The following is an 18,994-nucleotide window of genomic DNA, read 5'->3' on the forward strand; positions in this document are numbered from 1 at the left end:
TAATAATGTTGCTGACTCTGAGCTTTGCCAAGCCTTGCAGACTAGCATCAACAACTAGCAGAAACATTCCATGCACAGGAGAAACTAAACTTCAAAGCAGCGTATTAAAATGGCATTGGCTTGTCATATCAATGAGGATTTCTGGCCCCTTCAGAATAATAAGGTGGAAATAAGAGCAGTGATTTTATTTTTCTTGATCTTTCTGAGAGATTTCTTCAAGATTTTATAGTTACAAAATATTCAGCAAATATTTGCATTCAGCTCAGTCTGCGTTCAGCTACATTCATCGTTAATGACAGCATCCGTATTCTCTAAGGGCAGGATTATCATCCCTACCTGCACATATCTCAAAGTCAGACAGTGGAAGGAAGAAGACATGTCCAATTTGTGCTGTCTTACAAAACATACCTGCAGTAGCTGTGAGGAAGTGCAGCCTGGCTGCGTTTATTCCTCATCACTGACTATAAAGTGAGCCCAAAATACTAGCTTAGACTGGTTAATTATCTATTAAATATCTCTAGTCAGACATGATACAACTCACCTAAATACCCCATTTTTCAAATTCTTTTGAAGTTATTATATGTCATTTTCAACACTATCTTCATTTCAGCCCTACTGTTCAAAATACCAACTGCTTTGCTGATGAAAACATAACACACAAGTTCTAAGTTTGGCTTCTCAACCCCACATCTTGTGGTTTTTCAATAGTCAGTGGCATCAAGTACTGGTTCTAGGAGCTGCAATTTTGAATGAAAATTCATGAGGGAGGGCATAAATACAAATAATTTGTATTCACTGTACAACTGAAGAGAATTAACAAATTAATGTAGGGAGGAAGAGTGGTTTTTTTAAATGTCAAGAGCTACAAGTTAAGAGGAAGTTAAATATTTAATTCAAATTAAACTAAATATTACTTCTGAAGCAAAATCAGACCTCACCAAAATACAGCATTTCAAGAAGCAGCTGGCCTGTTAAACATTCTGAGTGCTCAGATGTGACTAGGGCTCGTTTCATTATATGAAAGGTAATGCCAGCAAACATTCAATCAAAAAAAAAGTTCCTTTCTTGTTAATTAAAGTTTATAGATCAAAATTAATTTCTCCAGCAGAAAAGTAGGAAACAGTGAAGTTCAGAGACTTCAGGGGCAGATGCTGAAGACTGCTGAAGGACAGAAATAAATTAACACTCCCTTCCACAGGATGCTGTTTAGCCTGCTGTGAGCCAAGGTGGGTTGCAGACCTGACTGTACCTTAATCCCAGGCTTTCTTTCCCAACAGGCTACTTTCTTCTTGAGGATAGCCTCTGCACACTGACAGCTGTCAAAACACAGGGTGGCTGATGCTATCCAGCCTGAAGGCTTCATATAGAGCTGCACAAACCTGTATCTTAAGCCCCCACTCTCCAGTCCCAAATCTTATACATTTTTTCTAAGCAGCATGTGTTTCAGTGGTCTTATCCAGTTTTATGTCTAGTATTACATGCTAAGGCAGAGAAAAAGCTGTGAAACTAAAATTAACTTCCAGATAAAATAAGATAGCTTCTTAGGATCTGCTACAACGTCTAGTAGCAAGCAGACATCTTAATCCCATCCCATCACACACAAAAGCAGACAGAAGAAAATCTTTCAGGGGAAAGCAAGCACACAAAATAAGAAAAAAACACTTCCTTAAAACATCACAACTGTTCAAATCACACAGAAGGTACATTCACCCTCCATTCAACATTTGCCCTAGTCATACCTTATAACCTTGCAGTCTTTGCAAGTCAAATGAAGTTGAAATATATCACGACACTCAACACTTTCTATAAGCTGCAATGGAACCTGCAATTAAAAAGATTATATGATTTAATTTCAAGTGGCATTAACATTGCAATTTCTTGGTATATCTCACAAGGATTTATTATAGGACTGCATGGAGACAGAAAAGAGAGAGAGAAAAGCAAAGAAAACTAGGTATAGCTACTTCAACAGCTCTGAAGTATGTAACCATAGACCAGTATAGTTTCTAGCTTCACTGCTATATAGCCCAAGAACCTTAAGGGATCCAATGAAAATAGCTGAAATGATCCAGGATAGGACTGCAGCACTGGTAACATATGTGAAGGCAGAAAAAGCAGTAGAAACCCACAAACTCCTCCCTCATGGAAGCATCTTTCTCTCTTGTAGGTCCAAATTTAGAGATTTATGAAATGTAATTTTAGCTATTGGTGCTGAAAACAAAATGCTAAGCAAGATGCCTCTTAGCACACTGCTGCAGTCTGCATGCTTCTTATACGGATATATTCTATATACCTCATTTAGGGAAAATCTTTGGCCCTTGTAAATCAACACCTATGATCAAAGCAGCTGTATTTAGAGTAATAAAGCTGAATCATTCATTTTTAAAGGTGCAGTTATATGAACTTATGATGTTTTAGGGCATATGTAACTTGCAGAAGCTTGATTGTGCAAAACATGTAAGCACATGCAAGTACCTTTAAAGATGAGAAGAAACCACACAATGGAAATATTAGTTTTCATTAATATTGTTGGACTTTTATCCAAGACAGGCAAAGATACATTGTGGCCTTAAATGACAAAAGTTAGTACTCAAGTATCTCATACATAATTGTCTGAATTTCAAACGCAGTTACAGGATTTAAGACCAAGTGTAAAATTGTCAGAAACGCTTATTAGAGATTATATTGAACATTATACAAGGCAGCAAAACCTCTGCTACTGAGATCCCCGAATACAAAAGCTATCAGAGAAGCATTCAGATGCTCTTATCTTCTTTGTCATCAGTGGGGTATGATCCAGCAGTTTAAGTTCTGCCTTGCGGATTACACGATGGCTTTAAACCCTGCTCTGACAGTGCCTTGTGTGACTTTGGGCAAACATCCTTGAAGGTCACTCCCAATCAAGGATCTGGGGTGTGGAGCCAAGACTGCTTCTACTCAGGCATCACAAAGCTTAAGTATTCCCTGATTTGAATTGAATGAGGAAAGGAAACAAAAATAGGAAGCAGAGGAAACATCTCTCAGAAACAAGAGCCACAGGAAACCTGAGCACGAAGAAGCCTACACAAGGTGAAGTCTGACTGGACAGCCCAGTAGTCAGGGTATTCAAAAGCTGGCACTTGAATTTTGGTCCATGCTTTCAGTCTTATTACTGTTCTGGCAATAGGTTAAAGTAAATTACATGACTAGCAACATCAACAGGTGTCCAAACAGGCACCCTCCCAGCCAAGTCTCCTCTTTATTTGCCATCATTAAGATAAAATTGACTGCAGAATCACCCAGCCCTGGTAGAACAAGTAAGTAGTTAGAACTGGTACACTGAAGATGCTGATGGGCTGAGATACCAATTTAAAGAGCTACTCAAATGCATTACAGACAAGCAGATCAGATGTACTCTTATAACTATAGTCAGTATTCTTATTTTTATCAGCAATTTCTCCGACTTGAGTCTAGTTTGCAAGGTAGATAAAACTGTGATCAATTTGTCTAATAAGGAACTGGACCAGAACCCTCCAAGTCTTCCTTCCTTACCAGACAGTCTCACATATATCAATAAATGATTTAAAGCTACCATTAATTTACATGGCACCAACACAGAAAGATACCCTTCTCCTACTACATGATTTGAGACCTAGAAAACATCCTTTGTAAGTCAGTTGTTCCTTTACCTGTTATTATTATTATTCTTTTTCAAGGTCTCTTCTATTGCACTCCTGCCAGCACCCATCTTGCTCCCTCTTCCCAGCAGCCTTGTTCTAGCTCCTCTTTCTCCCACCTGCACTCTAATGACATACTGACTATTCTTCCACTTCTGCACTTTCTGATTTCCCTTCTTACAAAGTAGTCTCTGTTCTACTTCTTTTCAATCTGCCCTCTTCTCAACATCCATCCTTTATTCTCTTTACAGTCTACACATGGCTCCCCATCTATTTCTTTCTTACTTTAAGACAACCTTCATATCAGTCTTTTAAATTTTCTTTTCCAATCCTAAAAAGCTATACTCTGATCCTCTCTAATCTCCTTCCTGTCAATTACTCTCAATACCCAGTATAAAACTCTAACATTATCCACCTTCACCCTCCCCTCCCTTCCCACAGATACTCTTCCATTTCCACTGTTAACACTTTTCAGGCTGAAGCACACAGCAAGGCAGATACCCCGTGCAGTTAGTTTGCTCTTGAAAGGGCCCTTGATTTTATATGCAAGCACTTCATCATACACTAGCTAAAGAAATCCATTCCTATCTAAAGAAAGCAGTGAAGCAGTAATTTTCACTTTTATACAAAGAAACATGCACTGTTATCAAAGGCCAGCCGTATCACATGATAGAGAGCACTGCAGCACTATGCTCCTGCAATATGTTTCTTGACTATCTCTTCCCAAAATCAATCTCATTTTAAACAGAAACATCTTACAACTCAACCTTTTTCTTTCTGGAAGTAATCTTTCCTTTAATTTTTATTTACTGGAGCTGTCACCTCACAGCGGTACAAAATATATTTAGATAAACACACCTCCATAGTTAGAAAAAGTAAAGTGATGTTTACACTGCCAAAACAACCCATCTCCTGGCTCAGTCCTTGACCATGACTCCAAGTAGTATGCACTGGATTGTGTCCAGGCTCTTTTAAGACAGATCCTTGAAGACTGAATACACTGTTCTCTATCCTGCACACCACTTGGCCTCAGACTCTCCTGGATACCATGTGCAACTCAGGGGCCATGAGCTGTAATTAGCACTTTCTTGTTTTCCTGCTTCTGAGCCTGAAGTAATGTTAGGGTTATGTTACATATTGGTTACTTTACATAGTATGAGGTCTAAGCTATGTGCTCTATGTCCTGAAACACAGAAGAATATGGCACATGGGGGTATGGATGCTGCAAGACCAGCTCAGAAGGCCTTAGAGGACTCTCATAGGTGGAAGAGTTCAAATCCTTCCAGCTGTGACATTGCTCATGAGCTTGCAAGGAGTACCCAAACCAAATTTTGCTTTTAATTACACCTACACTATATTTTAGACTTGTCTTATAAGTAATCATTTAGCCCCTTTTTTGCTTTCAGGACCAACACGCAATGGGAGGACCTGGGATCAACATGAGGACAAAGCTATTGCTCAGCACGGATGCAACACAACTATAATGCTCAAGTAAGACTGGCAAGAAACCAAACAAATCATTTTTCCATTAAAGTCCAAGGGGAAGCTCACACAAAAACTCATTTGACCCGAAGACTGAAAACCTTCTTCATCTTGCTAGTATGACTTTTTTTTCTTCTTCTGTGCCCAAACTCCACTATTTGAAAGAGGCTACATTCAAATCCATGGTTTCATAAACTGCACTAATATTTTAATTCTCCCATAAATGCAATGGGCTTACATTGAGAAAAATGATCAGACAAATTCCAGCTGCAAAGTTTGAAATTTTCTTAAGGAAAGCCAATCAATAGAGATCGGCCTGGGAACCAAACCTCTCATGTGCACTGAGATATCACTGTTGTGTCTGCATTTTTATCCTGTGGATAAATACAAGTCAATGCTCTTTAATGCTGTAATCCCTTCAATTTATGCATGGTCTAAGGGATCTTTTGTTTTTGCGTTTAAAACACCATGTTCCTATTACTGCTCAGATCTAGGAAATTATCCATGGAAAGGACTTACGCATACAATTCGTTTCTGCAGTGTTGCAAGGTGAGCATTATCAACATTTAAATGTATTTATTTTCAAGCACAGGTGCAGCAAGTGATCTAGCAACATTGTGCTACTTACTGAGGTTTCACAAGCATCGTTTGGACAGCCAGTCTATTGAATTGTAAACAAAGAGAGAACAGTGAGATACAAAAACAAAGACTGGGAATCTGTTTTTAACTGGATTCCATTTCCTTCATGCAGTTCTGCATTCCCTGGAGGATCATTTCTAGAGCTACCACACAAGAACATTCCATCTACTTCAAGAGGAGATTCTTGTATGGAACAGCTGCACGTTCAGATGCCAGAACTCACCCATTTTAACAGCACCATAATACAGATACTCACTGAGAATCCTCATTCACATACACACAAATGCTTCTCTCTGCTGAGGTGGGAAGGCTGACTGTAAGCCTATCTTAGGATATTGATTCTTATGAAAATCACCGCAAGAAGAAAAAGCAATCTCAACATAAGTAAACTTGTTGTTTTTTTTCCTAAAAGGTCTTCCTACAGCAGTTTTCTGAAGAGCTCTATGATATAAAACCATTACCAAAATCAAGATGAACACAAAGATCGCTCAGTGAAAAATTCCTCTAGGAAATCACTGTTTGATCAACGCTACCTTCCATCCTTACAGGTATTCCAAACCCTACCTGCCTTTTGTCCCAGTACTACAGAATTCACAATAAGTTATTAGTGATGGCCGTATAGGGTTAGCAAAGAATAAACTGTATTCTACTCTTCCATCTAAAGTACCTAATGGAATCTTTCTGGTTAATGATGACATCCAAAGAAGGACTAACAACCTTGGAGACATCAAATGGACTAAGAGGACATAAAAGTCAGTGAAGCAAAATCAACATGGTAATATTTATACCAGTTTATGTACTTCTTCCTAACTTCAAATAATACTTCATTTAAGAAAACATCAATTTTTGTTACTGCTCATAAATATTTAATTGGTTATTCTTTAAAATTATTTTCCTATTACCCTGAGGACTCATACATCAGTATATGCATTAGTGCCTTCTCTAAAAAAGTAACTCAGCCATTTCCTAGCATTCCTAAGGACAAACTCCCAATTGCTCTTGTTTCCCAGGTTTCAGCTACTTCCTATTAGATGTTCAGTCCTTTCCTCTGCCACAACATTCAGAGTCTGAATCAAATAAAACCAAACAAATCTAACACTAAATACTACAGTAATAGGGAAAATTCAGCCTTAGAATTCATGTTTCTATCACAAAGAAGAGGAATCCTACAAAATACATTCTCCATAATGCATCTTCCTCCTGTTGCCAACAGTTCAGTGGGAAGCATCTGGCTGGACTGCAGTTGAGCCATCAGCACCTAGCTGAACCTTGTCTACCATTCCCATGCACAGCCTGAGTTCCACGTTATATTCCAGGACTACAGAATAATAACTTTACTTTCCATTTCTTCTATCTTCATGCATGCATACACACAAACTATATTCCTTGTTCAGTCAGCAATGAAAGACAAGAGCCCTTAGATTTCCAATTTAATTTTTGCCTTCAGAAATGTTCTGCCAGCATTTTGAATAACTGCCATGCTGAGAAATAACACCTTTGTTTGCTGGAATAAAACACACATCAAGAACTTCAGCACTTTGGTCTGTATGCAGATGTTCACAAGCCCAGCAGATATGCCTTTCATCCTATGTTGACAGCTCATGAACTAAAGGGGCACTTAATGTGATTAATAACTATGAGAGGCACATATAAGCCTAAAGAACAGAGCCATATGATTAGAGACAATGCAAAACAGTGAAGATTTAAACAACTAGTAAACAAAATTTTTACAGAATTAATAATTTGGCTCCAGCACAAAACAATAAAAGAACAATTTAAATTTAAGGTTGACATGGCATCAAAAGTTATATCACTTACGTGCACGGGAGATCTCAATGACATTCCAATGTCATTGAGTAGGAAGCAATGTCAATGACTAGGATGCACATGTCTCAGTAAAGTACATGACAGGCATCTGCCTTCTTTTCTGCTGCCCTTGCTTTTGTCAGCTTTAGAACAACACAGTTTTGGTGTTCCACACTTAATTTGACTCTGTAATTCAATACTGACACCTGGCAACTGTTCACCACCAGCCAGAGTCAGGAACTGTCTTTAAATAAGGAGACTGGTGAAAAACCCATCATGATGGGAGGGGGAAATATGTTCAAGTTGTTTGAACCTATCTTGCTGGTTTCATCAAATATTTGCAAGAACACTTCTGTGCCATGTATAATGTCCCCATGAATTCTATACAGTTTGCAAATTGTATTATAACCTGTAAGATAGGAATATGTCAGCATCATACTACTGTAAGGGGCTATACAATGCTCACTGAATCCATTTTCACATAAAATCTGCTTCTATGATCCTGAGTAGCTAGATATGTAACAGTTTTTAAGAATGGATGCACAGTTCTACTAAGAAATGCATAGGAATTTGAAAATGAGGTGAAACTCACAAATCTCTTATGTCAGTGATACTATTCACACTATTCAACTCCAGGCATCAAATTTTAGAAGCTACTCCAAGCAAGCTAGGAACTTGGCTTAGACTCTGCAACAGCCCTTTGGAGGACCCTGTGTTTCTCTACCAGCTGTATACAGGGCTTAGGCAGCATGTATGGCTGACAGACACCCACACAGGGAAGAGAAAGCTGATGTGAATTACAAAGCTGTGTTTTCAGAGGTGCTGAACAAAAACACCTTTCTACTGTGATAAAAACATGATTTGAACACAATAAAGAGATTTTTCATTACCTCAAACCTTAAAAGGGAAGATCACTGTATTTTCAACTAATTCTCTTATTTGAACTGAGTTCAAACTACCTGCATTACTGTAGTAGCACAAATAACACTTACGTTCACAACAGACTCCTTGAATTTGATGTGAAGTCTGTAATTAGAAAGGGCAATGATGGCATCTTCTGCTCGTCCTACATACTCTGTACTCTCACCATGAAGTTCAATGAATGGGACCTTCAGAACAGCAAGAGAAGTCTTTTAGAAAGCATTTATCAAAACACATCCCTCCCGTGAGCATCCACTCAAACACACAATAACAACAATGCAAAATGAAACACCGCTGAGAACCCAGTCTAGCTATTATTAAAATAAGGAACTGCAGCTTTTGTTTTAAACAATTCCCCATTTTCTCATAGCTTGCCTGAGTAGTATGCACTCGGTCAGTAAAAAGATTGCATTTTTATGAAAAAATTGGCAAGCAGTCCAACATCGTGATTTATGCTCTTGCTCCTTACTTAATAGAAAGTGACATTTCCATCTCGTTATTAAATTCATCCTAAATTAGGCAAAACATAAATCATGCATAACCTTCTATGGTGCAGTCCCCAGCATTCACTAAGCATTTCAGACTGAAAACTTGACTGCTACAGTGTAAGGCAATCAATCAAATCGTAATTTTGACTCTTATTTTCCACTGCTAATGTGAAAATACATGACATGCTGCTGCTTTTTAAGTTGGAAAAAAACTACACCTGCAACTTTATGTTGCACATCAAAATTGCAATTAAGTAAAAACAAGATTTAAGCACAGTTTAGCTGAGTTGGGTGAAAAGTATGTAAATGCTCAACTTGAAACTAACCTGCTTTTACATCAACTTAAGGCAGTTAAAAATATTTTCTGTAACAATGAAATACACTGCCTCCCCAGTTAACAGAAGGATGTCTATATGGTTAAATCATCTGAATTAAATTGATTTCACCTGAAGTTCAGAAAAATCAAAAACCAAACAAAAAATCCACTTTGTGCTACCTAAGATTTCTGGCTTCTCTGTAACAGGAAGCAATGGTAGAACCAAGCAGCAGCGTGAGGTGCTTTTGCTATTTGTTTGTTTAGGTTTTGTTTTTCTTGGAACATAAAGAGTTCCAAACTATGAAATAAAAACTTTCCTAACACTGATAAAAAGGGATTATTATTAAATTCTCAGTGCAGGAAAAGCATTTGAAACTACAACACGGGTATGTGGCCATACTTTTCAGGTACTGAGGAAACTTCTGCTATGTAATGCACAAGCTCTCTGTTCTAACAGTAGCTGAGCATTTGCACAGAAAGTGTTTCTCCTATTTCTGTGCTGATTCACAGAAGAAAATTCTGCAGGAGAGGCCAGCAAACACACAGCTCTGTGTGTGTTTGCTGTGATCTTAACACTGTGATCTTAACACTGTGATCTTAACTGGCAAGGAGAAGCATGGTGATTACCTGAAGGTTCTCATCCTCTCGGATCAGCTGCTTCCTGGGAAAAATCTGATTAGCTTGGATGCATTCAAGGCTGTGCTGAGTCTCTTCATCCTGAAAAACAAAGTTTTACAGTTAACCTCAGCACTGTCACTTAATGCCCTCCTCACCACATAGCAAGCTATCAATGACCAACAAAAGGTCAAAGACGACAGACTGTTTAGAGAACACAGATTTCAGTAACTGACTGAAGTTACTACACTCTCAAAGCAAGCACACAAACAACTACGTATATTAGAAACAGATTTCCTTCCTGCAGCCTGATGAATAGTCATGAAAAAGAAAGCCTTGTATGAGTATTAGGAGAAAAAAAAAAGCATTAGCTTAGTCTAGTCTAACAGTACACTTCAGATTCAACAATCCCATATGTAAGTATTAATTTTCTAATGCTTTTTTAGATTTTAGCCTATAGAGGCTCTTGACAGAATAGAACACTTTTGCTTACCATGACAGGCCCTGGATAGGAGGAGAAATCCTCGTCTTCACTCACAATACTTTGAGGCTCGTCTTCACTTATTAAAATCTGAAAAACAAGACAAGTGTAACAAATTAATTTTGTTTTGGCTAATGAAAACAAATAGATTTGTAAAGCTGAGAATTCAGCTACTAGAAAATCAGAAGCAAGTAGTAATTAGGAAGAGATGAAAGCCGTATCAACTGACCCTCCTGAGAGATAAAATTATTTCCAAACCTGTCTGGCTCCTTCTGTCCTTACTGAAACAAATCACCTTTGAATGTGCTGCTGGAAATGCACCAGCCCAACAGCAGTAGTTACAGCACTCTATTTATATCATTTAAATTAAAATGTGTTTCTGTCTAGATCACCCTGAATTTTCTCCCAAGCCACTTGCAGATGGAGATTCACAAATATACAGGTTATAAAACACCAGGAATCACTGTGACCATCTACAGGATCACGGCATTTCACATGATGTCCAACACAGGTTGTCAGATTCTCCTTAAGCAATTTTGTTTCAATTATGGCATACAAATTAGAATTCATATATGGGTTCTTTAATAGAATTCTTCATTTTACAATTATGACTTACTTTCTACATTCAAAGATATATCAAAACAGGCATGTTCTTTCACATCCCCTTCCAAGAGCTCCAGCTCCCTATGTACTTGTGCCTTGCTCTCCCCACTATCTAACAATCCCCCCATCTCTTAAAACCTGTGTATTTCCTGACAGCCTTGAAGTCAGTGCCATTGATCCCACGAGGAACTTGGTGACTACAGGAGTTACTATTTGGATTTTAAGATCTGTTTTAATCTATTAAGTTTTTAATTCACGTCAGTGTTTTTCTGGTTTGTTTGTTTAAAGAAATAATACAGGTATTTTAAAGTTGTAGCTGTTTGTATCAAATAAAAGATTAAAAAGTTCAATATATCAGCAAGTTCAGTCTGTTCTCAGTTCATACATCACCCCACTACTAAATATATTTGAAGTTACCAGTGCGGTAGTTGACATAAAACCACTTTGCACCCATCAGCTCACAACATGACAGCCCCGCAGGAAGTGCTAACTATATCCTGCACACTGTGCAGAACATTTGCAAAGAGAGAAGGAGCAGCAGATATGCATATCATGAAAATAAAACGTCCCACTGCGTAAATAAAAAAACCCAAATGGATGAAAGATGTGCCCCCAAAGCCTTCATGTCCCCAGAGTAGCCAAGAACTAACCTACAGAGCCTCACATACAGGTCCTTTATCCACACTTAGAATTCCACAGCTTGCAGAAGGTGTTTCTGAGCTGGGAACAGGGCTATGGCATGGTGTTAAGATGGGAGTATCTTGGGTTTCTCTGGGAGTATCTCGGGTTTCTCTGGGAGTATCTCTGGGATTATAATGGGTATCAGCCATTATTTCCACTTTGGTAAATCTCTAAACAAAAACTCAAAGCAAACCTGTCAGAGACAGATGGAAAAACCTGGAACTCTCAAGTTTCTCCTTTTAAATAATTCCATTAATATTGTATTGCTCCAGGTACTGAGGTAATAAGCAAAACCTGGTGGGAGCCCATTCTGCATCATACCAGCAGACAGTGAAACTCCCTGGATGTTCTCTACATTACAGGGGAACTAAAGTAGGGATATTATGCAAAATTTCAAAAGTGAACATGTTCTAAAATAAGATATATGAAGAGTTTAAATAGTTAGAGATAATACTTAATAACAAAATATACTGTATACAATACAGTAAAATGAGTTATTCATTGCACTGCAAAACTATGTTTGTCTTGGACTTAAAAATCCTAAACTTTTTGCAGCTAATATGGACCACAAAATTCCAGCCCTGCATTCAAAACAAGTGCTTGTGCTCAGTTCCAACATCACGTGGTACTTTACGTGTGTTATGCTTTGCTAAGCTTATCTCCCAAAAAAACATCTACTCGTGACTTGAAGATACCATGAAAGGAGGGGCTGAGCCACTCACTCAGCCACATCTGGTTTCACCTTTGAGCCTTTGGTTCTCTCTATGTGTTTTTCACATTACGTGATGCACCACTGTCCTTCAGCTCTGAGCTGTCAGAAATGAGCCTCCTGTTCCATCAGACATTAAATGATGGTTGCTAAGTCACAGGCGCAGATCGCATTAACTTCAGAGTTCGTTTTCTTGATATAATGAAGATTAACGATTTAAAAGAAGATAGGTTTAGAGCTAAGATTTAAACATATCTCCTTCTCATCCTTAAAATAATAAGCTTACACATTCAGCTGCGAGCTCTACAGACTGCTGGAAGAGTAATGAAGACTTCTCCAGAACAGCAGCCATTGGTGAAGTCATTAAGAACCACCATTTCCAGATGGATCCGTCCAGACAATGGGAGTCCAACTTCAAGAAAGCTTTAATAAAGCCTTCTGATTATAATAAAATAGGATTTCAGGAAATTCCTGCAAGTACAATTAGCAAAGGAATATGAATCTAATTAAAAAGATGAACTTGACGACAAATTTCAAGTATGCAGAGTATCACTGATGAAAAGGTTCGGCATACTAGACACCGTGATGTAAACAAAGTTCTTCTTTTACTCTTTCATTTGATTAGATACAATTATTTCAGAAGTTAACTGTATAACCACGTAGCTATTAAGGGTGGCTTAGAGAAAGAACTCCTTCATACAGCTGTAATCATGAAGTCCACCATGAACAGGCAGGGACTATTGAAATTACAGCAGAACAAGTTTCTTCTTCTAATTACTGCACTCAGCTGCAAAACAGCTTCTATTCATGGTACGGTGGTTTTACATGTGTATGCTGAATCATACCTTTTTAGGTGAATTTTGGGAAAGCGGTGTGGAAAAAAAAAAATGTTGGTTTCAGCTTTAATCAGGATTATCAGAAATAAACTGCAATGCTGCCAAGATAAATGGTACAGGGACTTATAAAACTGTTTGTCAGATGAACACAGGCTGCACATTCACACTGCTCCGAGGTGTTAGTGCAGAGCTTCAGCAACCAGAGTGCTGCATTTATAAAACCTGCTGACAAAACCAGCGTGAAATACTGACTTGTTAGAACAGACTTCACTGATTAGATGGAAACTGAGTATACTAAATAATACCCTTCCCATCATGTCAGCAAGCCAATCCCAGTGCTTCCTGACCTCATGATCACGGGACTGAGCAAAAGGGAAAGGAGGCATTTCCCAACAAAGAAATGGAAATGTTCAAATCCATCTTAGATAGTAACTAACCACAAAAACGACTTCATTAAAGGCACCCTTGGATTCAGGCTTCCACTTATACATAGGATCACCTACAAATATTAGATAGTTTATACACAGTGTAGTGAGATCTGTTTTTATTGTCAGATACAACAATTTAAAGACCGCAGCCAAAAAGTTGATGATGTTCTCAATGTATGTAGTGCTGCTCTCAGAACTGGAGTCACATTACAGCAAACAGAGGTCACTCCGGTTAATTCTCCATCCTCTTGTTCCTTTTGAAAGGATAAATGATTGGTAAAGGGTGCAACCTCTGATTATCCAACCAGAATGGGAACATCTTCATTACCACTCACTAAGATGTGCCTCTCGTCTAAATTATATACATAATGAACACTAGCAATAACCATGTATCTGCCAGCAATTCAAAACAAAAAGATGAAATAAAGAAGGATCATTTCAATCAACATGTATTTATATATAGTTTGGCATATATATTATAGCAAGGAAAATTAGAGAAAAATTAGTACCAAAGCAATTAACTTTCTTCCCTAGACATCACCTTTCAGATACTGAATTCCATTTATTTTCCTATAGATGACATTGAGTTGACCCTCGGTCTCAAATCATAGCTATTTACTCGCTGTGTCACAGCTGTCCTCCTAAAGCTCCAAACAGAGAATGCAAATGTTTTGACAAAGAAGCATCAGAAAATTGGAGGATGAAACATTCAAGAACGTGATCTGGTTTTGGCAAAAGATGCCTCTGTTACAAAGTGGAAACACTCCTTCCTTTTCACAGGAGGAAGGAAATTATCTGAGATAAGAGCAAATGCTTACCTTCCTACATTTCAACTGTCTTGGCACTGCACACAGAAGTAACTGAGTAGCTTTGTAAAGTATTTACTGGTGCAGTAACTAATAACATGGATGTTTACACATCACTCAGGAAAGAAGAGGACAAAGAATCATATTTGAAGATATTCAGTAGAACTAAAGGAGTTGTTATTATTTCTTTTAATTACACGTTGCAAATACCTACTCAGCAAAGTATATATATGCTTATCTAGCATCTTAGAAAATGTTTTTGTTCAGAGAATAACCAGAAACAGTCAGCAGGTAGCTTGCCTTACCAAAACAATACGATCAGCTTACCAAAGAAGAGATAATAAAACAGTCCTCTTTGTCCCAGACAGTTTCAGACGTTACTCTTCCAATACTTCACATTGGCAACTGCAAATAAAAAGATGCTACTTTAACACAGAAACCTTCAATTGAAGCAGCAATCTTAAATTGTCGGCAGCTTATACAAGAAACTTAGCAGCTCCACTCATAGCAAAACCCCACCACAAACGAATTACATGGAAACATGAGCTACTAAGAAGCTCTTTTGTAGGAGATCCAATCATTTTTGTAAAGATTATAAAAAGTGATTTAATTTTACACTGAAGTTAGTGTGCCTTCACCCCAAACACCTCCACACTGTGGTTACTGCCCAGGTACCTGTGGGCAAAGCTACAAAAACACTAAGGTGACCAGCAACGCCCATGTAATAGCAGACTTTACAAGCAGCCCCTAATTTAAGGCATTCCACTCGCTGTAAGAACAATTACTTCCTAAAATGAAATAAAATAAATTTAACCATTAAGTGGCAAATATACATTTGTCCAAGAAACTGCTAAATATCGAATGTGCTTCACTCATACACGGTCACTTCAGCAGGTGCTCAGAGCTCTTCCATCACATCCAAACGACTGCCCAACAGTGTGAGCCACATGGGATGCAGAGCTCTACACAGACATATTCCAACCTGAAAATCAAAGCTCCAGACAAAGACCAACCACTTCTAATGCATGTGAGCAACCAAAGCAATGAAAGACTGCATCACTGTAACCAGCTGTGAAAAACTACAGCACATCAGGAACGGTAATTTTACGTGATAACCTCTAACAGCATTGCTTGGCTGCCTGCAAAAGGTGTCAACTCCTGTAGCTCACAACCAGCAACCTCAATGGCAATTCCAGCAGCTTTGTGGCCTGCTAATTAACCATGGCTCAGGAAGCAAAAAGGACACCATCTTACTTTCAGCTATCCAGCTGATCCTGCAACAAGCGGAACCCTACAACTGCTTGGCTGTACAAAGTCACCTTTGTCAAGAATACTTAGCAAGTTCCTTAAACAAAAAAAGCTATGAAGGCAAACCATGCAACTCATGAATGTCTCTTCAGAGAGACTTTTCTGGCCATGTCCATGCTTTTAAATAGGCAAGACATTTAGAGCAGCAGGATGTGGATGTATTTTGTTTTTTTCTTGGAGCTAAAGCACACTTCACAAAACCTGCAACACACTTTTTATTGAATTTAATGGTTTGCAAGAAACCACTTGGTCTCAAGAGTTTTGTAGAGAAGCTTAGAAACGGGAAGAACTGTTCCAATGTAAGTGTTAATAATTCCACCCAATTTGTGCCAGCATTCAGAAGGCACTCAGTGACACGCTCGTTAGCATTCCTCCTGCAAGGCTGCTAGGCACAGATAAGGACCTCAAATGTTATCACTTCCTAAGTCAAGTGCTCGTGCCAAAATTTGAAGGGAAAAAAAGGGGCTGTAAGAGGAAACATTACTGTGAGGTTACTACCACCTCAAAAACACTGCAGGGAGGAACAACCCCAGGCATGGGGCTGTACCTGCTTAATTAACAAAGCAAATCTAAGTTTGCTACCCCCAAAAAAGGGTGATCCAATCCTATGGCAATGTGTCCTCAGCCCTCCCTCTGCGTGGCTCATCCACAACGGAAAGCAAAATCTACAAGATGGAAAAGGGAACAGAGCTACTTCCTTCAGTAAATCCTACAAAGCCTAATGTGGCTAGTAAGGGACAGGAGTCACCTCATATTTCTTCTTAGACTGCCACACGTGCTCAGAGCTGGCTCATTTGTTTGGGATTTGTTAAACCCAGGTACAGGAGTACATAAGGACACACACATTTAAAATTAGAGTGAGTGAAGTTAGTATGAAGCAATTCAGCTATCTGGCTCTGGTGCTTAAGGTGACCTGAACTGCAACACCTGAGTTGTTACTGTAAACCATCCTCCCAGGATCCTGCTCTGTTGGCTGTTTCAGGATCTTGGCCATTATGTAAACAAAATGGGTGATGTGTTCATTCACACTGCTCTTTTTTTTTTTTTTTTTTTTCCTCTTGGATGATTCTACACAGAAGCAAAGCAAGGGGATGAAATAGCAATCGCACGGTAACAGTGAGAAACAGGTGACATAATAAGAGGTAAAACATTCTGCACAGTGGAACGGTGCAACAAAACTCTCATCATACCCCCACCATCGGAGATATCCCCAACTCTGATGGAAATAATACTGCAGTCCATGATGGGGTGGTTCTTCACTTTTATTTAAACAAAATAGTGACAAACGGTTGTGAAGTCTCTTACGGTTTAATCAATGCTTATTAAAATAGGACAGCTGTCACTTCAGTTCCTTCACTGAAAGGATGCATCTAGCAGGAACAGAAAAGGTACAATCTCACAGCCATCAAGTGAAATGACAGTTCTGAAGGTATCCCCCACCTCCCATTCCTCTGCTGAAATAGTACAGCTCTGCTTTGGCTGTGCAATGTCACAACCATAATATTATGCAAGTGTGGCTTCTGCTAGTTCTCCATTTCTGTTTAACGTTCTGCACTCTGTCCCACCAAACCTAGCTCCCCAGTGCCTCCACTTCCTCTTGCACCACATCACACATCCACCAGGTTGTTGCTTTTGTTCATTTACTGCTTAGCTTTAGCTTGCATTCTGTCTGTAGGCTGTTCTTACTCTCTTCCCTTACATATTCTTCCCAGTACAAATTAGCATTTTTTTCCCCTCCTTATTTAACCCTGTTCTTAGCAGTACTTTGCTCCTGCTCCTTAACACATTCTCAGCCACCTGCCTCTGGGGTGATGCAGTCGCATTGAGGCCAAGAGACCACAGAGGAGCTGAAAGCATCAGGACTGCCACCCTGAGCACTGCTGCTCCTGAGGCCAGGGAGCACGAAGCTACTGCCTTCCTTACAGAACGCTGTAAAACACACAGATAGAGGAGGAGGAATGCTGAACTTCAAGGAGGTATTTTCCAGTGACATGACCATGTGTCTTCCCCAACTTCTCCAGCTTAAATAACAATTTCCAGCTTGGAAAGCATTTAAATATGATGACAGATGGAAGATTAACTAGAATGAAGACAGTATAGGAACTGCAAAGACTGACTACTTAATCACTAGTGCTAATAAAGAAAAAAAATGGCCTGGCTTTAAGAAAAGTCAATTTCTCCATAACAGACGTAAAAATTCCACTGCTGTTTATTCTTAGATGGGACTACAGTATATTCTAACAATTAGGAGATTATTAAGAAAAAGTGCTTCTGAATAGCGAGTTGTGTCATTATTCTTCACAGATCTCAAACCAATGCAGTAGGCTAAAACACCGCAGCATGCTTGGAACCAAGACCTGTTCTTTTGGCTTGATATTCCTTAGCTCTACTTGCATGACACACGGGTAACATCCACCCAGAAGGATGGAACTGCTGCACAGAGCAGTCGGAACTGTGGAGAGATCCACAAGGATGGATCTGAATCTAGAGATCACAAAGATGGAAGATCGTAAGACACACAGTCCTGCCCCAGGGCCTGAACTGGAGGAAACTGGGGTAGATTTGGGGAAATTCTAAGCTACAAGAATACCATCTATGCTGGGAGGAAATAAGTCAAAAGATAACTAAAAAGTTGTGAATAGTAGCTACAGTGCAAGTGATGGAACTGAGAACAGCAAGTGAGCAAGGCTGAGACCAGCCAGCAGCTTTCACTGGAGATGGCAGAACAGCACACGGGGAACAGGGGGAAGAGTTAGTTCCTCACGCTCCCTCGTTTTGCCACTAACATCCTCCATGTCCTTCTGACACGAGTCGATTCTCTCTCCCATTTTAATTCCCTTCTAAAACAACAGTAGCAAACAAGTAGAACAGGAAGGTTGTTATTCAAAGCCCCAAAGGTTCTACTCACCCTTTCAGATCACCTGTTCACCTTTTTTCCCCTCCTCTCGCTGTATTTTTCTTTCATTTAGCCCTTTCAGTCACCCATATGATGACAGAGGAAGCTTCAGTTCTAGGAGCAGCATTACACAACACCTACCAGAGCACCCTCACACACTGCATTTCCCTGAGTCAGTGCAACACTAGAGATTGAGAAAGAACACAAAGAAAATGGTGGAAGTTGGATGAATTAAGCCAATTTGACCTGAAGACTCCTTTGGAGTTTCATGTCACTCCTTAGACCCTGTCCCACTGAACTCCTTTCAGGACATTCTACAGGGT

The 18,994-nt window shown here is 39.1% G+C and overlaps 1 protein-coding gene across 18 annotated transcripts in view; it reads right to left on the reverse strand.

Moving 5' to 3' along the window:
• Positions 1–18,994, reverse strand: part of MTMR3 (myotubularin related protein 3) — a 74,440-nt gene that overhangs the window by 32,021 nt on the left and 23,425 nt on the right. For 4 of the 18 annotated variants that reach the window (XM_046901170.1, XM_040648083.2, XM_046901167.1 and 1 more), the window contains exons 3-7: positions 10,417–10,494; positions 9,936–10,025; positions 8,576–8,692; positions 5,767–5,799; positions 1,740–1,822 (exon numbers count right to left, since the gene is read on the reverse strand). In XM_046901170.1, the coding sequence (XP_046757126.1) occupies positions 1,740–1,822; positions 5,767–5,799; positions 8,576–8,692; positions 9,936–10,025; positions 10,417–10,419 (326 nt within the window). In that variant the 5' untranslated portion in view covers positions 10,420–10,494. Of the gene's footprint in view, positions 1–1,739; positions 1,823–5,766; positions 5,800–8,575; positions 8,693–9,935; positions 10,026–10,416; positions 10,495–12,683; positions 12,869–14,794; positions 14,873–18,683; positions 18,767–18,994 lie in introns of those variants that run through there. The other 14 variants (XM_046901172.1, XM_046901171.1, XM_046901169.1 and 11 more) reach the window with 6 other exon arrangements.

Source organism: Gallus gallus, chromosome 15 (assembly GCF_016699485.2).
Source record: "Gallus gallus isolate bGalGal1 chromosome 15, bGalGal1.mat.broiler.GRCg7b, whole genome shotgun sequence".
In the NCBI taxonomy this organism is placed as follows: domain Eukaryota; kingdom Metazoa; phylum Chordata; class Aves; order Galliformes; family Phasianidae; genus Gallus; species Gallus gallus.